General features: G+C 50.4%; 1 protein-coding gene across 1 annotated transcript in view; it reads right to left on the reverse strand.

Annotated features, from left to right (window-relative positions):
• The window catches only part of FA2H (fatty acid 2-hydroxylase), a 63,194-nt gene that overhangs the window by 25,402 nt on the left and 16,631 nt on the right, over positions 1-21,161 (reverse strand). The window contains exon 2 of the mRNA XM_045383077.3: positions 1,603-1,695. Coding sequence (XP_045239012.1) covers positions 1,603-1,695 — 93 coding nt within the window. The remainder of the gene's footprint in view (positions 1-1,602; positions 1,696-21,161) is intronic.

The following is a 21,161-nucleotide window of genomic DNA, read 5'->3' on the forward strand; positions in this document are numbered from 1 at the left end:
TTGCCTCCTGCAGTGATGGGGCCGGGGTCCGCCCTGAACCACAGCTCGGGGAGACTGGGAGGAGCTGGCCGCAGAGCTGGCAACGTGGGCTGGATCTCCCGTCCCCAGCCAGCCTCAGACCCCAGCTCCTCCCTCCAGGACAGTTTTGTTCATGTCACTCCACCCTGAGGGCTGCCACATTTGTTCAGTCCCGGTCAGCTCTTTTCAGAATTCAAACCCTAAGCCAAGCTCACAGATGCCTCTCTCTACAGCTCCTTCCGGTACCATCCACTGGTCACTCAGGACAAGACCCTGAGCCAGGACATGCTGTAGCTCACCCTCTGGTCCCTCATCATTCTGCAAACTCTCCCCATTCCCCTGTGATCGCCCCCTGTTCCAGACTGAGGTCCTGACCCTGACAGCGTCCGGGGCCCAAGCTGGGGGTTGAGGCTCAGAAACCAGCTTGCCAGCTGTGTGGCCGGGCGGCCTTTCCTCCGGCTGGCCCCCATCTTCCCCTGGGTTCTGCACCTCTCAGGAGGGGACGTGGCACAGAACAACTTCTTTCGGCCTCTCTGGTTGGATCCCCCAGGCGCCTGTGCTGTGGGCGGATGGGTTCTCCCAGAGGCAGTTGTGATCTCATGTGACAGTTGGGATCTCCATGTTCCCAGCGTCAGGGCCAAGGGGGCCCAGCAGAGTCAGCTTTGTGGGGTCCCTGCCCCACTCTGCTCGCCTGTGTTCCTTGGGCATGCATCCCATGCCGCCTCCTGGGGTAATAACTGTTTACGGCTGTGGTGGGGAGGGGTTACTGTCCCCTCCACCAGGCTGTGAGCTCCCGCGGGGACGGGCCTGTGCTGTTTGTTTCTGTGTCTTTGAGGCCCAGCCTAGGCAGAGGGCACGCAGGGTAGGGGTTTATGGACATGCACATTTGTGTCTGTTCCTAAGCTGGAAAGAAATGGCACCAAACCCGGCTCCCTCCAGTGACCCCCCACCAGGCAACGCTGCTTCTCCCCCGCCACTGAGTGACTCCTTTTCCACCGTGACCGCTCAGCTCCTCCAGGGCTCACCTCACCGGTCTATGGGGTCTGCTCAGCCACAGCAAGGCACTGGCCTCTCAATGCCAAAAGAGGCTTATCCTAAGACTGCAGGCACCTCTGACTCCTCCCAAACACGGAGGATGGCTTTAGTGCTATCTCCTGCTGGACTCAGCAGGCTCCTGTGCCCTGCACTGGCCAATGTCGTTTCCAGATGATTGCAGGTGCCAGGGGCAGCTCTACCTTGCACCCTGGTCAAAGTGAGCATGTCTGGGCCTGCCAACCCTGTCACAGCCCCTTTTCAGCTACAGGGGTCCTGGTGGGAGAATTCTTCTTTTCCAGGGGTGTCTGGGATCTGGCTCCATGCTGAGACCTTGTCTGCTATTTTTCTGAACTTTCCACCAATGAGGCACACCCCTGCCTGAGTTTGCTGCCCCAGGTCACGCCTGTGGGCTGTGGACACCTGTTTCCCCTTCCCTTCTCCCCTGGGCACACGTCATGCCCACTCCCACCTTTGGCTCCACACACCCTCTCCCTCTCCTCATCCCCGCCAGCCCCCAGTCATCACCCCACTCCGTCCTATGCCAGGTACCTTGTCCCAATCCACCACTTTGAACCGTGGTTCCATAGCAGGATCTGTCTTCTGAGTCTCCTCAAGGGCTACAGCCTCGTTCTCCATGGAGCCCTGGAAGGAGAACATACGAGAGGATTATATACAGTGGGTGAGGGAAGAGGGCAGAGCCCCAAGCTGCCCCGAGAAGAGGCAGCCAGGAGTGGTGAGAGCCCCATGGGTGGGGCAGGGTGGTGGAGATCAAGGACGTTGGGTCCTTCTGAAAACAGAGAGACCCTGATGTGAGCATTGTTATTCTCTGTATTTTACATTTCCCTTAAAAAAAAAAAAAACAATTTCCAGCCAGGCACAGTGGCTCACACCTGTAATCTCAGTACTTTGGGAGACCAAGGTGGGTGGATCACCTGAGGTCAGGAGTTTGAGACCAGCCTGGCCAACATGGTGAAAACTCATCTCTACTAAAAATACAAAAAAGTTCACCAGGCGTGGTGGTGTGCGCCTGTAATCCCAGCTACTCAGGAGGCTGAGGCAGGAGAATCGCTTGAATCTGGAAGACAGAGGTTGCAGTGAGCCGAGATCGTGCCACTTCACTCCAGCCTGGGCGACAGAGCGAGACTCCGTCTCAAAATAATAATAATAATAATAATAATAAAATTTCTGCATAAACAAAACAGGCAGAAAAATCTGGGAGAGGAAGTGAGCCAGCGGAGAGACTGCAGGGGAAGGAGCTTGCTTAGTGGGAGCCCTCCGGGAAAGGGGTCCCTGCTAGTCCTCCCTCAGGTCCCTGGCAGGTCCCAGGCAAAGAGAGTACCAGGGTAGCACCCAGGGCACCTGGTGGGGCTCACGGGGCCACGCTGATGAGTCACAGGCTGTGGCTTCTAGGGCCACACGCCCACAAGAAAGAAAGGCAGCAGGGAGCGAGGGAGGCTGTCCCTGCAGCAACACCCAAGTGCCAGTCAGTCAGCAGCCACACGTGGGGTGGGATTGGCAGAGCAGTGCCCAAGTGGACTCAAGGTTAAATCGAACTCACAAAAAGGTAAAGTCAGAGGGAAATGGGATGTGCTCGGAAAAGCACACAGCCCCAGCCAGCTCTGATGTCACGCAGGGTGAGCCCAGAGCGAGCAGGGTGAGGCCAGAGCGAGCAGGCTGGCACGTAAAGTGAAACCCATGCTTCCCCATAGGAGGGGCGGAGAGAGAGCGCTCGCCTTCTCTGTGTCCTTGTGACTGAAGGAAGCCATGGTGCTGGTGGCCATGGCAGGGAGCTGGAAGTTGGGCGCTGGCCGGCGGCCAAGAGGCTACTGTCACGACTTGTACATTTTTGTTTCCAAATGGACCCAAGAGAACCTGATGCTGACAGTATTTGGCATTTTATGGGAAAATCCACATGTAACCTAAAAGTCGGCTTTTGTGGTCCTGTCTTAGTCTGTGTGTCTCAGCGTATTTAGTCTGTATCACCAAGCTAATACCTGAATTTTTTTATTTCTTTGAGACAGGCTCTTGTTCTGTCACTCAAGTTGGAGTGCAATGGCCCACTGCTACCTCTGCCTCCTGGGCCTAGGCCATCCTCCCACTTCAGCCTCCCAAGTAGCTGGAACTACAGGTGCACGTGACCACACCCGGCTAATTTTTGTATTTTTAATAGAGATGGGGTTTGGCCATATTGCCCAGACTGGTCTTGAACTCCTGACCTCACGTGATCCACCCACCTTGGCCTCCCAAAGTGCTGGGATTACAGGTGTGAGCCACCGCGCTGGGCCAACACCTGATTTAAAAAATACGTGTGTGTGTGTGTGTGTATCTATCTCATGCTCTCTTGAGTACAAAGAATAGTGGATTTTATAGCACATCATACATGGAAATACCTCAAATATCCAATAAAAAAGTCCTCCCTCTTCCCATGACAGCAGCTCAATAATCCTGTTCCTTCCAGTTCTATTTAACCTCAAAATACTCCAGGGCATGCTCTCTCCAATCCCTCCCCACCACCCTGCTCCAGTGAGCTATTGACTTCCTTCTTCCTGGGTAGTTTTCTCCAGGTCACTCAAGTCCTTCCTTGAGTAGGATGGTTGACTCCTTCTCTGTACCCCCAGTACCACTCACTGCAACCCCATTTGCCTCTCCTAGAAAACACAAGGCTCATCTGTTTTTTTTTTTTTTTTTTTTAAACGGAATCTCATTCTGTCGCCCAGGCTGGAATGCAGTGGCACCATCTCAGCTCACTGCAAGCTCCGCCTCCCAGGTTCATGCCATTCTCCTGCCTCAACCTCCCGAGTAGCTGGGACTATAGGCACCTACTACCATGCCTGGCTAATTTCTTTTTTGTATTTTTTTAGTAGAGACAGGGTTTCACCGTGTTAGCCAGGATGGTCTTGATCTCCTGACCAAGTGATCCGCCCGCCTCGGCCTCCCAAAGTGCTGGGATTACAGGCGTGAACCATCGCACCCAGCCACAAGGCTCACCTTAGCAGGGAAGGGCTTACCATACATAGTACTATTAATGTTTTTGTCTATACTACACTTTTCAGACTGCTCGGAGTGGTAGACACAGATCTCTTTTGGGTATATCCACCTGAACCACCACTGCAAGCAGAAGACAAGGCATTTAGGGAGTTGGTATTTCATGAGTGTTTACTATATGCTCAGCCGTCTAATCTTCCTAATAACTGCATGAAGTAGGCACAGTGCTTATTCCCATTCGGCACATGAAGGGACCTGCCCACGGGGCAGTCTCACAGCTAGTGAGGGGTCGAGCCAGCAGTGGGACCTTAGAATATTCTCTTTTTTTTTTTTTTTTTTGAGACGGAGTCTCGCTTTGTGGCCCAGGCTGGAGTGCAGTGGCCGGATCTCAGCTCACTGCAAGCTCCGCCTCCTGGGTTTATGCCATTCTCCTGCCTCAGCCTCTCGAGTAGCTGGGACTACAGTTGCCCGCCACCTCGCCCGGCTAGTTTTTTGTATTTTTTAGTAGAGACGGGGTTTCACCGTGTAAGCCAGGATGGTCTCGATCTCCTGACCTCGTGATCCGCCCGTCTCGGCCTCCCAAAGTGCTGGGATTACAGGCTTGAGCCACCGCGCCCGGCCCAGAATATTCTCTTTACCACCACGATCTTCTTCTCCAATCATTCTAGCAACTGATCTATTCATTTTCCAACTTTATTTTTGAGACAGGGTCTCTTGCTCTGTCACCCAGGGCTGGAGTTCAGCGGAGTGATCTCGGCTCACTGCAACTTCCACCTCCTCGGCCCAAGTGATCCTCCCACCACAGCCTCCTGAGTAGCTGGGGCCACAGGCACACGCCACCACAGCAGGCTCATTTTTGTATTTTTTGTAGAGATAGGGTTTTGCTATGTTGCTCAGGCTGGTCTTACACTCCCGTTCTCTAGTGATTTGCCTGCCTCGGCCTCCCAAAATGCTGGGATTACACGCATGAGCCAATGCACCCAGCCCATTTTCAAACTTTTAAAAAGTCATACTTTCCATCTGTGATTTTTACCCAGTTGGTATTTATAATTTCTTGCCTCCTGTTGTTTGTGAATGTTGGGGGTAATTATCTTTTTTTGTCCAGTGGTGTGATAGGTTCCAATAGGCAGGGACCTTGTGGATTTCTGTTTCCTGTTTTTAGACCCGTGCCTAGCCTGGGTCTTGCAAATACCAGATGCTCCACCCACATTTCCCCAGTGGGCTGTGTTTCAATGCTGGGTCTCTGCAAGCAGCCAACGTCTCCCAAGACTCCTGCCATGTGGTGGGCCTGGCTGTGGGGGCGAAGCCCTGAAACTCTGCAGGGCTCACACTCCTTGGGGATGTGAAACAAATGGAGTGGGTGTATCTGCCCACCCTGCCATGTGGTGGGGTGTCTGCCTGAGGGGGTGGGCCAGGACACAAAACATGAATCTTGCACTCTGGGTTGGATAGGGCAGTGCCCAGATAAAAGGATCAAAATTCCAACAATCTAGATCATAGATTCTCAGTGCCCTTTGGCCGAGTACATAGGAAAGGCATGAGCAGAATGAAAAATATATAAGACTGGTATGAGATTGCTAGTATTTTATTTTGCCAAATAAAAATATTTCAAGGGCAGGCATGGTAGCCAATGCCTGCAATCCCAGCACTTTGGGAGGCTGAGGTGGGAGGATTGCTTGAGGCCAGGAGTTTGAGACAAGCCTGGGCAACAAAATGAGACACTGTCTCTATCACAGAAAAAAAAAAAGCCAGGCATGGTGCTAGTGTGCACCTGTAGTCCTAGCTACTCAGGAGGCTGAGGGAGGAGGATCATTTGAGTCCAGGAGGTTGAGGCTATGAGTGAGCTATGATTGTGCCACTGCACTCCAGCCTGGGCAACAGAGTGAGACTTTGTCTCAAAAAAAAATTTTTTTTAAATTTACTATCAGCAACATTTCATAAACAAGAGGAAATTTCAATACCAAATATATAGGAAGTACATGTTGTCAGGATAACAGGCAGTTATTTCCAAGGAAGGCAGTTGGCAACTTTATACTGACATTTACCAAAAAAGGTTCTATTTTATTATTTTTAAAATTATTTTCTTTTTATAGAGATAGGGTCTCACTATGTTGCCCAGTCTGATCTCGAACTCCTGTACTCCAGTGATCCTCCTGCCTCTGCCTCCCAAAGTGCTGTGATTATTGCTGTGAGCCACCATACCCGGCCTCTATTTTAAAATATTTATTAATGCAGAACAATTATAACAACATTCTGTTTTTATGAGCATTAATTGCACATAATTGCTCTTTGGGCTCAAGATGGTTGATGTGGGGCTCGATGATCTATCCGTAACAGGAAGTAAACCAAATGTTCACCATGTCCTGGTTCTAAGGTTCTACTTCAAAAATTACAGAAATCCAGTTTCTTAGAGAGATGCTAAATAGAAACAGCCGTTGAAAGCTTCCTCATTCAACTGGAAGTATCCTGGGTGACATGAGGAAAGCAGAGGAGTCCCTGCTCTGTGGATTTCTGTCCTGCTCCTGAGAGCCTGGGGAAGGGCAGTGGGTCATACCCCGAGCGGCTCCATCCCCAGCACAGAGCGGCCAGGATTCTCTCTCCAGAATCCCTCTGAATCATGGACCAGAGCCAGTCAAGGGCTAGAAGAGGAGGCACCCTCTCTATGGAGGCTGAGGAAAAGAGGGACAAAGGGGAAGGGGGTGGGCATGGCCTCTTCCTATCCTTCTCCTTCCTGCTTCTGCTCTAGGATCCTGGCGCCACCCCAGGGAGCAATGTCAGGACTGATATGCTTCTGGCAAATAAGCCCCAGACTGACTAAATAAGCAAGGTACTTTCTGGGTGGCTTCATCGGGACCACACCCCTCCCTGGCAGAAGCCCAGGTTCTTATCACAAGGTGGGACACACCTCCAACATGGGAGGAGACTCCAAGGAAAACCAAAGCCAGTGTCACACGGTGTCAGTAGCAGGAATAGTCCTAGGTACAGGGACACGTCCTCCAGTGCATTGTTCATTGATTAATTTTCTCAAGTCTAGTTGTGAGATTCCAGGTCTAAAAACTCTCCCTCCACACAGCTAAGACAAAGACCCTCCTGAAGAAGGTCTCCCGTTCCCACCTGGGGAACACCAGGACTCCCGGAACTGAGTCCTGCCAGGAGCGGCTGCGCTGCACGCACGCCACACACGTTGATCTGGGCCACGTTTTCCAGACTCCCGCCCCAGTGTTTATTTTAGAGTTGAGCCAGCTCACCCTTGAATTCCACAGGTGAACACCATCCGTGAATCACGAGTGTGTAGAGGTCATTCCTGGGAACTAGGGTACAACTCCAGCTTTAAAAGGCTTTTAGAAAAAGTTTCTTGGAAACTTTCACATTCATTATTTAAAAGGCTCTCCTGGTCCTGGAAGCAAGCCAAAGGGTGGTTTTTAAACACTTTAAAATCCAAAAAGTGCCTTAAATGAAGATATGTGTGCTTTTTTTTCCCCCAGTATTTGGAAATTATTCCAGATGATGCCTTTTTTCCAATATTTGGAAATTATTCCAGATTATGCCTTTTTTTTTTTTTTTTTTTTTTTTTTTTTTTTTTAAATCAAGGTCTCACTCTGTCACCCAGGCTGGAGTGCAGTGGCATGATCTTGGCTCAGTGCAGCCTCAACCTCCCAGGCTCAAGCAATCCTCACACCTCAGCCTCCCAAGTAGCTGGGATGATGGGTATTCACCATCATGCCCAGCTAATTTTTAAATTTTTTGTAGAGATGGGGTCTTGCTTTGTTGCTCAGGCTGCTCTTGAACTCCCACGTTCAAGCAATCCTCCCACCTCAGCCTCCCAAATAGCTGGGACCATAGGTGTGCACCACCATGTCCAGTGAATTTTTTATTTTTTATAGAGACAAGGTCTTGCTATGTTGCCCAGGTTGGTCTCAAACTCCTAAGCTCAAGCGATCTGCTCACTTTAGTCTCCCAGAGTTCTGGGATTACAGGTGTGAACCACCGCACCTGGCTGGTGATGCCTTTGAATTGGATAGGTTTCAGTATTTGGTAAGGGAAGTGAAGAATTTTGACTCACACTGGCTTTCACAGGAATGATCAGCACAAGTGTTGATGAGTGTGGCTTGACAGGGGGTGTCCAACCCATCTGTGTCAGGTCACAGCTTTCTTGTACCCTGAGGCGGACAAGACTATCCCAGGGCAACAGTCCGGTGCTGAGAACGGAAGCCTTCATCCCAGTCCCTCCTGGCCTCTCTGCCTTGGGAAGGCAGGCAGGAGACACAGCTCGACACTCTTGTGTTCAGGCCCAGGGCTGTTGAGTGGCGAGGGGGCACCTGGCTCTCCTGATACCGCATTTACCTGTTGATTGTATTCCAAGCTAGCCTGTAAGCCCTGTGCGGTAGAGACCCCACTCAATCTTGCTCACTGCTCACTCCCTAGTCCCCAGCACAGTCTTGGCCCGCCAATACCTGCTGAGTGATCCATTAGCGAGCAGGTGGGTGGCTGGGTCGACTCTGAGAGCCCAGGCCTGGAAAGACCACCAATGTGTGGGGAGGGCAGGCAGGAAGAGAGCCGTCCACAGCCCATGTCTACTTGGAGAGAGAAGGATGGGCACAAGCAATGGCCAAGGTGCTCTGCCAAGGAGACGGGGTCGGCAGGCACTGCTCATTCCCAGCCGAGAGCCACTGGACATGCTGGGCAATGGAGGGTAGGGAGGGCACTTCAACCTCCTTAGATCCTTCCAGCCATAGTCCAAGGCCACACGAGAGAGAAGCCTTTGAGAAGTACCAACCCTCAATGCTCCCAGTACAACACCAATTCCTGGCTCATCACCAGGCATTATTTCCTCTCTGGTCAGCCCAAGCCACAAGGACAGCATCGAGTCACTGTCAATGGAATTTTTTTTTTTTTTGAGACAGAGTCTTGCTCTGTAGCCCTGACTAGAATGCAGTGGCACCATCTTGTCTCGCTGCAGCCTCCGCCTCCTCAGTTCAAGCGATTTTCCTGTCTCAGCCTCCTATGTAGCTGGGACTACAGGCATGTACCACCATGCTTGGCTACTTTTTTGTATTTTTAGCAGAGACAGAGTTTCACCATGTTGCCCAGGCTGGTCTTGAACTCGTGAGCTCAGGCAATCTGCCTGCCTCAGCCTTCTTGGGATTACAGGCATGAGCCATGGTGGTGCCTGGCCTGTCACTGCATCTTCGTATCAGGGAGGCTGCAGGGTATGAGGCAGACTACAGTGAAATAGAGGGGCCACGCCCTGTTATAATAGGGCAGCTCTGACTTAGGTCCAAGTCATAGGAAGATGGGGACCAAGGGTTGTCAGACCTTCTGATTTCTTTTCTTCTCTCTTTTTCTTTTCTTTTGACACAGAGTCTCACTCTGTTTCCCAGGCTGGAGTGGAGCGATGTGATCGTGGCTTGCTGCAGCCTTGAACTCCGGGGCTCAATTTTTATTTTTTTAATTTTTTAGTATCAAAGGGGGTCTCGCTATGTGGCCCAGGTTAGTCTCAACCTCCTAGCCTCAAACTCCTGGCCTCAGGTGATCCTCCTACCTTGGCTTCCTAAGGTGCTGGGATTACAGGCATAAGCCACTGCGCCTGGCCCCGATTTCTATGAAAAGCTGGAAAAATACATTTTTATGTAAAATCTCCAGATTTTAAAATGTGACTTGCATTTAAAACAAATGATGTGAGCCAAATCAACATGTATGGATATAAATGTGGCCCTTGGTGTGCCAGTTTGAAACTCCCAGGCAAGTTGCAGGCCTCCTGCTCCCTGGGATGCCCTGTCCACTGAAAAGGATGAGTAGGGACAGACGAGAGCAGGGGTTTTCTCCGCCCTGTCAATTCCTGGAACGGGGAATTCCAATGGGGAGCCTGGGGTATACCCTCATGGGGCAGGCGTTCAGGGCCAGTTGCACCAAGGCCCAGGTGGAGTCGGGGCAGGCAGGCGCCAAAGGGACCAGAGTCCCAGCAAGGTCTGATGAAGGGCAACCTCAGGCAGGGACTGGCTTTTAGAGAAAGCAGTAGGTCAGGGAGCAGAAGTGGGTGTTGGACCTGGTTTTTCCTGGTTCTCTTCACCTTACATCTAGAAAGGTGATAAAATTGGCCGGGCATGGTGGCTCATGCCTGTTATCCCAGTACTTTGGGAGGCCGAGGCAGGTGGATCACCTAAGGTCAGGAGTTTGAGACGAGCCTGGGCAACATGACAAAACCTCATCTCTATTAAAAATACAAAAACTAGCCAGGCATGGTGGCAGGCACCTGTAATCTCAGCTACTTGGGAGGCTGAGGCAGAAGAATCGCTTGAACTCAGAAAGTGGAGGTTGCAGTGAGCTGAGATCTTGCCACTGTACTCCAGCCTGGGTGACAGAGCAAGACTCCATCTCAAAATAAATAAATAAATAAGAAAGAAAGGTGACAAAATCTGTGAGGGGTAAGGAATCACAGTAGAGACTCAGGCCATGCACCAAGGGTGTTAGTTCCAGGGTCTCGCTTCCCAGTGTGGAGGTTGTGGGTTGAGCTATGCCAGTCCTCACAAAGATCTCTATGCTGAAGTTCAAACCCCCAGAGCCTCAGAATGTGACTTTCTTGGGAAACAGGGTCATTGCAGATGTAATTAGTTAAGATGACGTCATTCCAGTGGGCCTTATAAAAGGGGTGATTTGGGCACAGACACACGCGTGTGAAGATGGAGGGAGAGATGGGAGCAATGCCTCTCCAAGCCAAGTATTGTCAAGAGCAGCTGGCAGTCCCCAGCAGCTCAGGGGAGGGCTGGAACAGACTGTCCCTCAATGTCCTCAGAAGGAACCCACCCAGCCAACACCTTGCTCTCAGACTTCCGGCCTCCAGAGCTGTGAGACAATACATTTCTGTTGTTCAACCACCCAGTTTGTGATAGTTTGTTACAGGAGCCTAGAAAACCTGTAACAAGGCCTGAATCAGTTTCACATGGGATCAAGACGGGTCACCAAAGGAAAGGGAATTCAAGAAGGAGAGGGGACAACCGAGGGAGGCATCCGAAGTGCTGAGGAGCCAGGAGTCTGCCCCTCACCCTAAGCTGAGGACGCGGCAGAAACCAGGATCCTTCAGTCAGCACAGCGTTGCCACCCGGCCCGCAGGGGCAGGCCACACAGATGGCCCCGGGGGACAGGCATTCAAGTAGGTCCGTTCCTAGCCCACTGCTGCCCACCTGCAGCCAGGGGCGGCCTTGTTCCCCTTCTTTAGGGCCTGAGAGGTCACTTCCTAGTTTTTCCCACATGGAAATGCTGCGCGTGGAGCAGTGGAGCAAACTGCTGCCCTCTTTAGTGCAAATCTTGTTCTATTCTGCACTTCCCCCATCCCCCAGGTGGCAGCTGGGACAGCCCTGCCACCTCCACCACAAGCACCTTCACCACGGCGCACATGCGGCGGCATCTCACCGGGACGGACACAACTCTCCCTGAGAGACTGGCAGGAGGCATTCCGCACACGGGGGAAACTGAGGCAAAGGCGGCCCGAGTGACTTATTCAAGATCTCTCAAGTGACTGCTGGAGGGGCGGGGGGGGGCAGAGAGCAGCCCACTCCCAGGACTGTTCCCGGGAAGGCTCCCCACGTACCCTCCTTTCTCCCCTCCTGGAGGACTCCCTGGGAGGTCCCCAAGCCCCCAGCTTCCTCCAGGGTCCCAGACCCTGTCCTCCCTAGAGAGGGTTTGCTTGGACGGCGCACGGGGGAGAGAACAGAGAAGAACAACAGAACGTCTGCGCTCTGCACCACAAACAAACAAGTCCACCATAGAGGCAGCCTGAAAGGAGGCAGTGTGCGGCGGGCGGGGGCTGCGGGCGGGGGCGCCGGCATAAAGGCATGTTGTTCGGGAAAGCCGGGGCTGGGCACCGCGGGACAGACAGATGGCCTTTTATCCCACAGCCTGGGTTTTGCCTGAAAACCCCTTTTCTGAAAGGGAATGGTTGCCTCAGGCCTTGGGTCCAGCTGCCCCCACCCCATGGAGGCCCAGGGGGAAGGTGGGGGGTCCAGGTGTCGCAGCACCCCTGGGTGGTACATGGTCCCTGGCAGCTAGGAAGGGGCAGGCCCCAGAGGGAGATGATGGTGCCAAGGCTGTCCCGAGCCGTATCTGTATCTGCAGCGAGAGTCTTTCTTGGGGAGGAGGCTCTGGCGTTAACAAGCCCACCTCTGCGGCCCCCAGGGAGCAGTCTCCTTGGAGCTGGTGGTTTTTGGTGAAAGCTTTTGGCTGAAATGAAGGCAGCGGATCCGCTTGCTTCCATCTTTAATAAGCTGCCCTCTGCCTTTCTAGATCCAAACCTGGAGTCAGGACCGACCAGGAGCTGAGCTCTAGATGCCTGTGGTGGCCTAAGAAACCGTATCTGGCAAGTGACAAGGGTCAGAACCCCTGAAGCCCACCCACCCCTCGCCCTCCCCACAGTCATTGCAAGGCGATGGGCCCTGCAGGCCACTGTCCCGGTATTCATGGGAGCCAGAGGAAAGGAGGAAAGAAAACCAGCGGGAAACGTGTGCCTGAGCTGTGACCAACTCTCCAGCTCAGGTGTGTGGAGAAGGACAAAAAGACAGTCCTGGGTCCCGGGGCGTCGACTGTTCACCACGGACCCAGCATCCATTCTACTCGTGAAGTGGAGCCCCCTCTAATGCCACTGCCAGCAACCTCGACACCAGAAGCAGAAGCCAGCACAGGTGGGCAGGCAACCCAGGACGTGGGAAAAGGGGCAGAGGCTTGAAAAAATGAAATTACCACTGGGAACGCATTAGGATACCCCCCGTGGGTTTTCAAGCCACTAGCTCCATTTTTTACCAAATGTTGCCACTGACTGTTGGCAGCCACCGGGATCCTCAGCCCTCCAGTCTCTAACCTCCGATTAGGGCAAAGTTTCCAGGAATGCACTGAGTCAGGGAGACACGTGGGTTTTTCCAGTGAATGCGGGACCTGGGGATCTGGAGAGGCCCCCAGGGAAAGTCTCTGTGCTGGGAGCACAGCTGGAGGGGGCGTGGCCAGGGCTTGTCAGGGTAAACAAGAGGGGCTTTTGGAGGCTTCCCTGCTGGGTCCTTCCTTACAAAATCCTGTCCCTCGCTGCAGTGGTAAAATGGGAGAATCTGAGTTTCAACTCCAATGAGCAGCATCAACAGCTCGCAGGACATGAGTTCCTTAAAACGTGTCCTTTTGCAGACTTGCCGAGACCACTTCTGGACCGTACTCTCTCAAGACTGAGACCTCAAGCCACCTCAAGCAGGTTTACAGCATGTGCTATCCACAAGGCACCTAAAATATATTATCTCCTCACTGACCCAACTGGTATAATATAGCAAATTTCAGATCTATTGCATAACACTCCAATCTAAGAATTATCCTGTATTTTGCTATTTTTAAAAGGAGAATCAAGACTACTGATTTACAAACAACCTCATGTGCCATTATTCCAGAAACAATATTTCTAAATGTGTCTTTTATAATCTAATAATTTAAGAAAGAAAAATATTGTTCTTGGCACTGTTTACAAAATGGCAAATGATTATGCTACAAAAAACAATAAAAGTCACTGAACCGTTTTATTAAAAAACCCAAACGACAGCAGCAGCAGCAGCATCAACAACAACAAGACCCTCCCTCATACCTCCTACTTCTTTTTGCTGATTCAAGCGATTCCCTCTCCCCATGCCTGGCCATGCAGTCTCCTCCCTGTGCAGTTAAGGAGGTTTATGCTTGGAGAGATTGGCTGACTTGTCTCAGGTGGCATGGTGTGTTCTAGAAGACAAGTCCATTGGATTCAGGCCTGTGTTCTCTTTTTTTCCACTCTTTGTGTTTGTGTGCCTGTGTGTGTGTGTGTAAAAGACAGGGTCTTGCTCTGTCAGCAGGCTGGAGTGCGGTGGTGCAATCACGGCTCACTGCAACCTCAGCCTCCAGTTCCTGGCTCGAGCGATCCTTCCATCTCAGCCTCCTGAGTAGTTAGGACTATCGGCACATGCCACAATGGCCGGCTAATCTGCTACTTTTTTTTTTAGAGATGAGGTCATGCTATGTTGCCCAGGCTGGTCTCAAACTCCTGGCCTTAGGGGATCCTTCTACCTCAGCTTCCCAAACTTCTGGGATTACAGGCATGAGCTACTCTGCCTGCTCCCACTGTACATTTCTTTCTGTTTGTTTTTTGAGACAGAGTCTCGCTCTGTCACCCAGGCCGGAGTGCAGTGGCACAATCTTGGCTCACTGCAACTCCCAGGTTCAAGCGATTCTCCTGCCTCAGTCTCCCGAGTAGCTGGGATTATAGGCACGCACCACCATGCCTGATTTTTTGTATTTTTAGCAGAGACAGAGTTTTACCATGTTGCCCAGGCTGGTCTTGAACTCCTCACCTCAGGTGACCCACCCGCCTTGGCCTCCCAAAGTGCTGGGATCACAGATTTGAGCCACCGCACCCGGCCCCATCACACATTTCTTAAATTAGCGAAGTCTACACAGTGAATCCTAGAACTCATGACAACTGGTGACGCCTGGTGGGTACAGCCTCCATTCTATGTGTTATACTCGTCACCATAATGCTGCTTCAGCCCCAGGAAGTGACTTCCTTAAATAACCACAGGGTAAATTGTCTTTCTAGGAGGTCAGTGCCTGCCTGACATGGCCACACGTAAGGGACCTCACTGAATACATGTTCTGGTGTGGTCAAGCAGAGAGGGCAAGAAAGAGCCATTTGTGAATGACATACGGACAGCAGCTTCCTAGATAGCACCATCAGATTGGGTGCCATTATCCCAGAGAGAAATGCCTATGGTGCTGGGTCACAGCTCTAGACCAGCACCATCTGGCAGGATTTTGTCCGGTGATGGAAATGTTCTATATGTGTGCTGTCTAATATGGCTGGTGGTTCCCACCTTGGACAGCTCAGCTCTGGACTCATATATTCAATCACTATTCGAAATCTCTACTGATATTTCCTTGGCACCTCATACCTGACCCCAGTGAACTTTGATGGTCCTATCCCAAACATTGGCCCCCACCCCAGTATTAGTCATTTCCATAAATCAAATCACCCAGTTGCTCAGGCCAAAACCTTGGCGTCGTCCTCAACTTCTTCCTTCCCCTCGCTGCTGGCATCCAATGCAGCAGCAAGTTCTTATGGTTCCATGTCCATGAAAATTTCAAATTCCCTTCATCCTCACGGTCACCAATCCAGGCCACCCCCATCTGCCACTTGGACAACAGCAATGGCCTCTTAACTCCCTTGCTGCTTCCACTCCTGACCACCCCCCGACCCCAAGCCCAATCTGCCCTCCACATGGCAGCCAGAGCGATCTGATCAAATGCAGAGCAACGTTGTCAGTCTTCTGCTTAAAATCCTCCAGTGGCTGCCCCTGGTTCTCAGCATAAAATCTAAATCCCTGGCCATGACCCATGAACCCCACCAAGTCAGGGCTCTTGTCCACCTCCTTCCACTTCAGCCCCCACCACACTCCACCCCTCCCCACGCTCCAGTAATGCCAGAGTCTCCTCTCAGTCCTGTGTGCCTCAGAGCCTTTGCACGTGCTGTTCCCTCTGCCTGGAATGTTTCCGACCCAGGATATTGGTCCATACAGAATGTTTCTATTCTACAGAAGCACTTGCTGCCACCTGTAATTATCATGTCTGTCTCACTCCTCTGAGGTAAGCCCCATGAGTGTCTCAGTCAGGTGTCTTTTTGTCTCCAGTAACAAGCAGGATGCCTGGCACAGAGGAAACATTAACATATTTGTGGCTGAATGGAGGAAGGGATGGTGGGGAGCGGGAGGCAGCCCTGTGAGCCCCCGAGACAAACTGGGGCCCTGGCCAGCCTCACCTTTGGGGACTGTCCTTCCCTGACCAGGGTAAGTGTCCTGGGTATAGTGCTGCACCTGTCCAGGTGAAGATGGAGTGACGGTGGGAGGCCATCGCAGATCTCCCTGGCCAGGCCTGGAGGGACGACTGAGACCAGAATGCCACATTCTCCAGCTCCTCCAGGGGTGCACAATCCTGCCCAGGAGGGTCCAAGCACGCAGCAGCTCAGGTTCTGAAAACACGTGTCCCTCACTACCTAGCAGAAACCCACCCCTGCTTAGCAGAAGCTGGAGCTGAAGGGACTCCTCACCCTCCTGCGTGGGTGTGATCCCTGCATCCTGTTTCACAGCTCTCATATTATCTCACTGTAGCCACAGAGAATCCTGTAGGGGAGGCAGGGCATAAGGAAATCACTGCTCAGAGGGGTTGATTGACTTGCCCAAAGTCACACCGCCAGTTAGATACAGAGCCAGAACTAGAGCACCATCTTAGGCTCCAGATCCTGGACTCCCTCCTCTGTCTCAGAGGGCAACAGCATGGGCTGCCCAGTAAGTGTCCACAGCGCAACTGTTCTGCACCAAACGCCATGCACCACAACAGGAGCCTGAGGATGTGGCTTCTTTAATAACCCCATGAAGAGCAGGGCGAGGTGGCTTACGCCTCCCAGCACTTTGGGAGTCTGAAGCGGGCGGATCATGAGGTCAGGAGTTTGAGACCAGCCTGGCCAACATAGTGAAACCCCATCTCTACTAAAAATAGCTGGGTGTGTTGGCGTGCACCTGTAATAATTCCAGCTACTCGGGAGGCTGAGGCAGGAGAATCGCTTGAACCTGGGAGGTGGAGGTTGCAGTGAGCTGAGATTGCACCTCTGCGCTCCAGCCTGGGCGACAGAGCGAGACTCCAGCTCAAAAAAATAAAAATAAAAATGAAAATAAATAAATAAATAACCCCATGAGCACTGCCTGCCAAGCCATGCCCAGCACCTCCATTTTCTCCATCTCCATTTTCCTTCTGCCCTTACCCTTCTAGGACAATGAGTTACAACAAACTTTATGGTGCTCAAGAGTCACACAGGGTACTTATGAAAAATACAGATTTCTGAGGTCTTGACTCCAGAGATTTACATTTTGTAGGTTTGGAGGGTGACCTTAGAATCTTTTAAAAATATAATCTGTGCACACTAATTCTTTAGTTACACATGGATTTTTTTCGCTCAAGTGAAGCATCAAACTTTTCACATAAGTCTTTGACATTGAAATCTCTGTCTCTATTGGAGTCATTTTTCTGCAATAGACCGTAGTTCTCCAATGAGCATTCATAATCACTTTCATCTAGGTTGTTTGAGCGGCAGAAGTTGTTTAATAGTAACTGTACCGGGGGGAGGAACAGTGGCTCAGGTGTGTAATCCCAGCACTTTGGGAGGCCAAGGCAGGTGGATCACTTGAGGTCGGGAGTTCAAGACCAGCCTGGCCAATATGGCAAAACCCTGTCTCTACTGAAAATACAAAAATTAGCCAGGTGTGGTGGCACATGCCTGTAGTCCCAGCTATGCGGGAGGCTGAGGCAGGAGAATTGCATGAGCCTGGGAGGTGGAGGTTGTAGTGAGCCAAGATTGTGCCACTGCACTCCAGCCTGGATGACAGAGCGAGGAGACTCCATCTCAAGAACAAAAAACAAAAAACAACAAAAAAAATGTACTGGGAGGAATAGTGTCCCTTCCCCAATTCCCCCTGCCAACTCATGTCCGTCCAGAGCTTGTGAATATGACTTTGTTTGGAAACAGGATTTTTATTTATTTATTTATTTTGAGACAGGGTCTGGCTCTGTTACCCAGGCTGGAATGCACTGACGTGATCTCAGCTCACTGAGACCTCTGACTCCTGGGCTCAAGCGATCCTCTCACCTCAGCCTCCTGAGTAGCTGAGACTACAGGTGCACACCACCACATCCAGGTAATTTTTGTGTTTTTTACAGACAGGGTCTCCCTATGTTGCCCAGGTTGATCTGAAACTTCCGGGCTCTTCAAGTGACCCTCCTGCCTCAGCCTCCCAAATTGCTGGGATTACACGCCTGAGCGACCACACCTGGTCAGAAATATGATCTTTGATATAATCAATGTAAGATTGGTGGCGTAAGCCCACCCAATCCATGCTAGTCATACTTCAGTATGACTAGCATCCTCCTAAGAGGGGACTTAGGAGACATTGACATAGAGCCATCTGTATGGGAAGAACACCCATAAAGATGGAGGCAGGGATGGGAGTGATGCAACTACAAGCCAAGAAACACCAAAGGACAGCAGCCCCACTAGAAGCCCGGAGAGGGGCTTGAAGTGGTTCTTCCTTGCAGCCTCTAGAGGGAAGTAACCCGGCTGAAATCTTGATGTCTGCTGTCCAGCCTCTAGAAGCATGAGATAATACATTTCTGGGTTTTGCTTTTTTTTTTTTTTTTTTTTGGCATGGGGTGGGGAATGGAGTCGTGCTCTGTCGCCCAGGCTGGAACGCAGTGGCGCCATCTCAGATCACTGCAACCTCCGCCTCACAGATTTAAGTGATTCTCCCACTTCAGCCTCCAGAGTAGCTGGGACTACATGCATGCGCCACCACACCCAGCTAATTTTTGTATTCTCAGTAGAGACGGGGTTTCGCCATGCTGGCCAGGTTGGTCTCAAACTCCCGACCTCAGGTGATCTACCCACCTTGGCCTCCCAAAGTGCATTGTTTTAAGCCATCCTGTGTATAGTGCTTTGCGATGGCCAACATGATATCACTGGAAATTTGATCCTTTGCTGCATGTAACCATTCATGTGCTGTTATTTTATATTTCTACTCATTCTTTAAGAACACCCCTGTGAGTGATCTCCACAGGGTAACTACTTAGTATTTTGTCCAACATTTTGTTAGGAAAATTTCAAATATACAGTAAACTGGGAGAATCTCACCAAAAGCACCTGCATCCCCTCTAACCTGGATTTCACCATTCACATTCTACTCTTTCTTTCCAAAGCAGTCTTTGTAAGGCTTGTGTATACCAGCACTAACTCTTGCAAATGTGAGGTCACCTGCTTAGGAGTGACTATGAAGCTGGTGTTAAGTTTATTTGGCTCTCCTTTCCCCCTACTAAGCATAATTTTCATATAGTTAAAAAAAAAATCAACTGTAAGGGTGTAGTTTGACAACGACATGCCTCCTTACAGCCAATGCCCAAATCAAGACACAGACCAGTTCCATCTCTCCAGAAAGTCCTAGGAATCTATTTTAATATGCTCCTCATGCAATTCTGATGAAAGGAACGAGGAAGAAACGGGGAATATGTATCCAGTTCCCTTGGCCAGAGGGAGAGTAAAGTTTGAGATTCACACGGCTTTCCAGGAGAGGTGCATGTTCCCTCTAGCAAACATGGCTGCCCCCCTGCCGTCCTAGCCTTGGTCATCCACGCACACGTGGAATCCGGCCTGCAGGCCTCCCCTCTAACCACAGGCTTTGAACACAAAGCAGGAAGAATAGGCAGGACCCACCTGAATGCTGAGTTCCAGGACAAGCTGCGGCTACCTGCTCCTTCCACACCCCTCCCCATGTCCACATCCCCTGGCTGAAATCACTGCTATTCCATCACTGCTTGGACAGATAACCACTACGGGCCACACACATGCTGCCGAGGGCTGCTGCCTGCAAGCATTTCTCCAAAGTGGCTTCTTATCTGCTCCAGCCACATGACCTCAGGGCCCAGGGCAAACCCGGCAGCCCTAGTCTTTGAAAGTCAAACTTGACTGTGTTCGCCAAGGCTGGTGACAGGCTCCAGAATCACTCCCACCTCCTGTTCTTTTTCTTTCTCTAGTGGAGCAGAGTCTTGGCTGCAAGGGAATGCAAGGAGGAAAAACACAAATGGCTAAAACCTAATACAACAGTAGTGATTTCACTGGTACAGAATATAGTCCGAAAACAGACCTAAATAAATATATATGTAAATGACTGATATGTGAAAAGGGTAGGTTTTTAAAAAAAAAATCAGTGGAAAAAGACAGATTATTCAATAAATCTACTGGGACAACTGGTAATTTGGAAAAATATAAACCTAAAATAATACCTATCTTTTTCCTTATACCCCATCCCCCCAAAAAAATTCCAGGGAAGCAAGACAACTATCAATAGAAAGATGGATAAAGGACATGAAAAGGCAGTTTGCTAAAAACGAGGAAAAAGTTTAGAAACATGTGGAAAGACTCAGAACCTCCCTTATCCTTCATATAAATAAGAATTTGAACAGGGAGCAATTTTTTCATCCATTGAAGATGATTAAAAATACTAACACACAGAATTTGTGAAAGTGTGGAGAGGCATTCTCACACGTTTTTGGAGGGAGTTAAAATTGGTACAACTGTTTTGGGGGCAATTTGGCACTATCTATTAAAATATAAGATGTGTATTATTTGGATCCAGAAAATCCAAATCCAGGACTCTGTATTATGGTTGATTTGCATATATATGCAAAGTGATTATGTAAGGATGCTTCTTGTGGCACTGATGTAACAGGAAAAAGCATCAATAGGAACAGCTGTTAAAAAAAATGGAGTAAACCTATATTGCTGATATGGAAAGAGGTACAAAATATGTCATTGGGTGAAAAAGACAGCAAGTTGTCAAGCAGTCTGTGTCACACGATTCCTTTATGTGAGAAATAAAAAGAATAATATATGCATGGCTGGGCATGGTGGCATACACCTGTAATCCTGTCACTTTGGGAGGCTGAAGTGGGTGGATCATTTCAGCCCAGGAGTTTGAGACCAGCCTGGGCAACATGGCAAAACTCTGTCTTTACAAAAAAAAAAAAAAAATACAAAGATTAGCTGGGAGTGGTGGCATGTGCCTACAGGCACATGCTACAGTCCTAGCTATTTGGGAGGCTAAGGTGGGAGGATCACCTGAGCCCGGGAGTTCAAGGCTGCAGTGAGCCGAGATAGCACCACTGTACTCCAGTCTGGGTGATAGAGTGAGAGCCTGTTTTTAAATAAATAAATAAATAAATAAATGTGTGTGTGTGTGTATATATACATATATATATATGTATATGGGTAGAATATATGTGTGTGTGTATATATATATGTAGAGTCTCTGTGAAAGTACACAAAAAATCAGGGTATTTATAGAGGGACTAGAGCAAGAGGGAAAGAATTCTTTTATTTTTTTGAGACGAAGTCTTGGACCGTCACCTGGGCTGAAGTGCAATGGTGCGATCTTGGCTCACTGCAACCTCAGCCTTCTGGGTTCAAGCAATTCTCCTGCCTCGGCCTCCTGAGTAGCTGGGATTATAGGCACACAAACCACACCCGGCTAATTTTT

Source organism: Macaca fascicularis, chromosome 20 (assembly GCF_037993035.2).
Source record: "Macaca fascicularis isolate 582-1 chromosome 20, T2T-MFA8v1.1".
NCBI lineage: Eukaryota > Metazoa > Chordata > Mammalia > Primates > Cercopithecidae > Macaca > Macaca fascicularis.